The following is a 1,553-nucleotide window of genomic DNA, read 5'->3' as shown; positions in this document are numbered from 1 at the left end:
GAGCAGCTGTGGCACGTCACTCGGCAGGGAAAGCGACACAGCCCGGTCCCAGGTTTCTGGTGCCAGTGATGGCCAGTGGGGAGGAGAACTGGGCTTCTCACCCACATGGGAGCCAGGACAAAGCAACCGCACCAGCATCTCACCACTCACCCTTCACTGTGGCCCCAGTCGCTGCGCACACACAAGTGGCGATGGACGGGGTCCGGGGCATAGCCTTCATGACAGCTGCACTCTCCTAAAAGACAAGAGGGGAAGATGAGACCTCTCTGCCCCAGAGGCACACCAGTGACTGTGGTGTCGGACCCCCCTCCACTGCTGCCCATCTCTGCTTGTTCACAGCCATTTCTGGTCCCTGCTATGGCTCTGGACTCTTCTGAAGCTTCCAAGAGACGCAGAGGAGATGTTAAAAGCTGCAAGAAACCTGTAACTCTTCTGTAGAGGATGACATGAGCACACGCAATAGCTGGAGGTGGGATTTCATGATACAAAAGATCCGTTCTTAACCCATGTTCCTGTGCAGCCCTGCAGCTCTCCAGGTTCGCCAAACTGCCCGATGGCCTCCAAGAACACCTCGCACTGCCCACAGAGATGTGCCCACATGGATCTGGGCCCCTGCCCTGCTCCTGCTGAGCCCTGCCCACACCCCTGGCAGAGGAGCTGCTCTGGGGCCACGGTTCACTCCTCAGCAGGGATCGTGACGTTGCCTGAGGAGAGCCAGAGTCCACCCCAACACCTTCCTGAGTTGGGGGACATCAATCCTGGCCATGTCTCCTTCCCACCTCCCTCCAGGACAGGATGGCAGAGTCCTGCAGCACAAACTCCCACAGGAGGATGCAGAAACCCCCACCCTCCATCCTCCCTCTGCAGGCAGCACCCATGCCATGCTCTGGGCTCTCATCCCCACTCTCCCCTCCCTGCTCTCCTTCACTCACTGGGTGCTGGCTCACCCTGTTACACCCTTTTGACAGCAGAAGATGGCATTACCCGCACCAGAAACCTGACGATGCTTGGCCCAAATTGATTCCATGTTTGGTAGAAATACATAACCCGAAGCAAGAAACAGCAAAATCAAAAGATTAATTGGATTTGCACGTGGAGTTTCTGTTACAGGCTGCTGCCGAGGGGTTTCTTCCCTCCTCCCCACGCCTGCCGGAGCAGCAGGCTGAGCTGTAAACACCGGCAGAGGTGAGGAGCAGGGGGGTCCCCCCATAATGCCGACTGGCAGGTACCTGCGTGCTCATCGTGATCCTAAGCAAGTCTTAAAATGCCTCACAGGGATTACAGTAAAGAGCTTTATTGTCAGGAGGGAACCAGACGGGGGTTCAGCTGCTGAGGTTTTTGAGGAAGAGCCGCCTCGAAAAGGGGAGGCGGCAAAAAAAGAAAAGAGGGGGGAAAAAAAGACGCTAACGATGTGCTAAAATGCAACGGCACCTTCATGAAATATTCACTGCCTTAAACACATCTAATATTAAAGATTAAATGTCCTGGGATTTGTCCTAGCGACTTCGAAGCCCTGATTTATGATCTGTCAAAAGCTGCTAACCTCATGATTC

The 1,553-nt window shown here is 54.9% G+C and overlaps 1 protein-coding gene across 1 annotated transcript in view; it reads right to left on the bottom strand.

Annotated features, from left to right (window-relative positions):
- Positions 1–1,553, bottom strand: part of LOC104496539 (astrotactin-2) — a gene marked incomplete at both ends in the record, with an annotated part of 114,229 nt that overhangs the window by 69,074 nt on the left and 43,602 nt on the right. The window contains one exon of the mRNA XM_010139671.1: positions 151–235. Within this exon, the coding sequence (XP_010137973.1) occupies positions 151–235 (85 nt within the window). The remainder of the gene's footprint in view (positions 1–150; positions 236–1,553) is intronic.

The sequence above is a fragment of the Buceros rhinoceros genome, unplaced genomic scaffold (assembly GCF_000710305.1).
Source record: "Buceros rhinoceros silvestris isolate BGI_N320 unplaced genomic scaffold, ASM71030v1 scaffold5717, whole genome shotgun sequence".
In the NCBI taxonomy this organism is placed as follows: domain Eukaryota; kingdom Metazoa; phylum Chordata; class Aves; order Bucerotiformes; family Bucerotidae; genus Buceros; species Buceros rhinoceros.
This window is presented reverse-complemented; position numbering and strand designations above follow the sequence as displayed.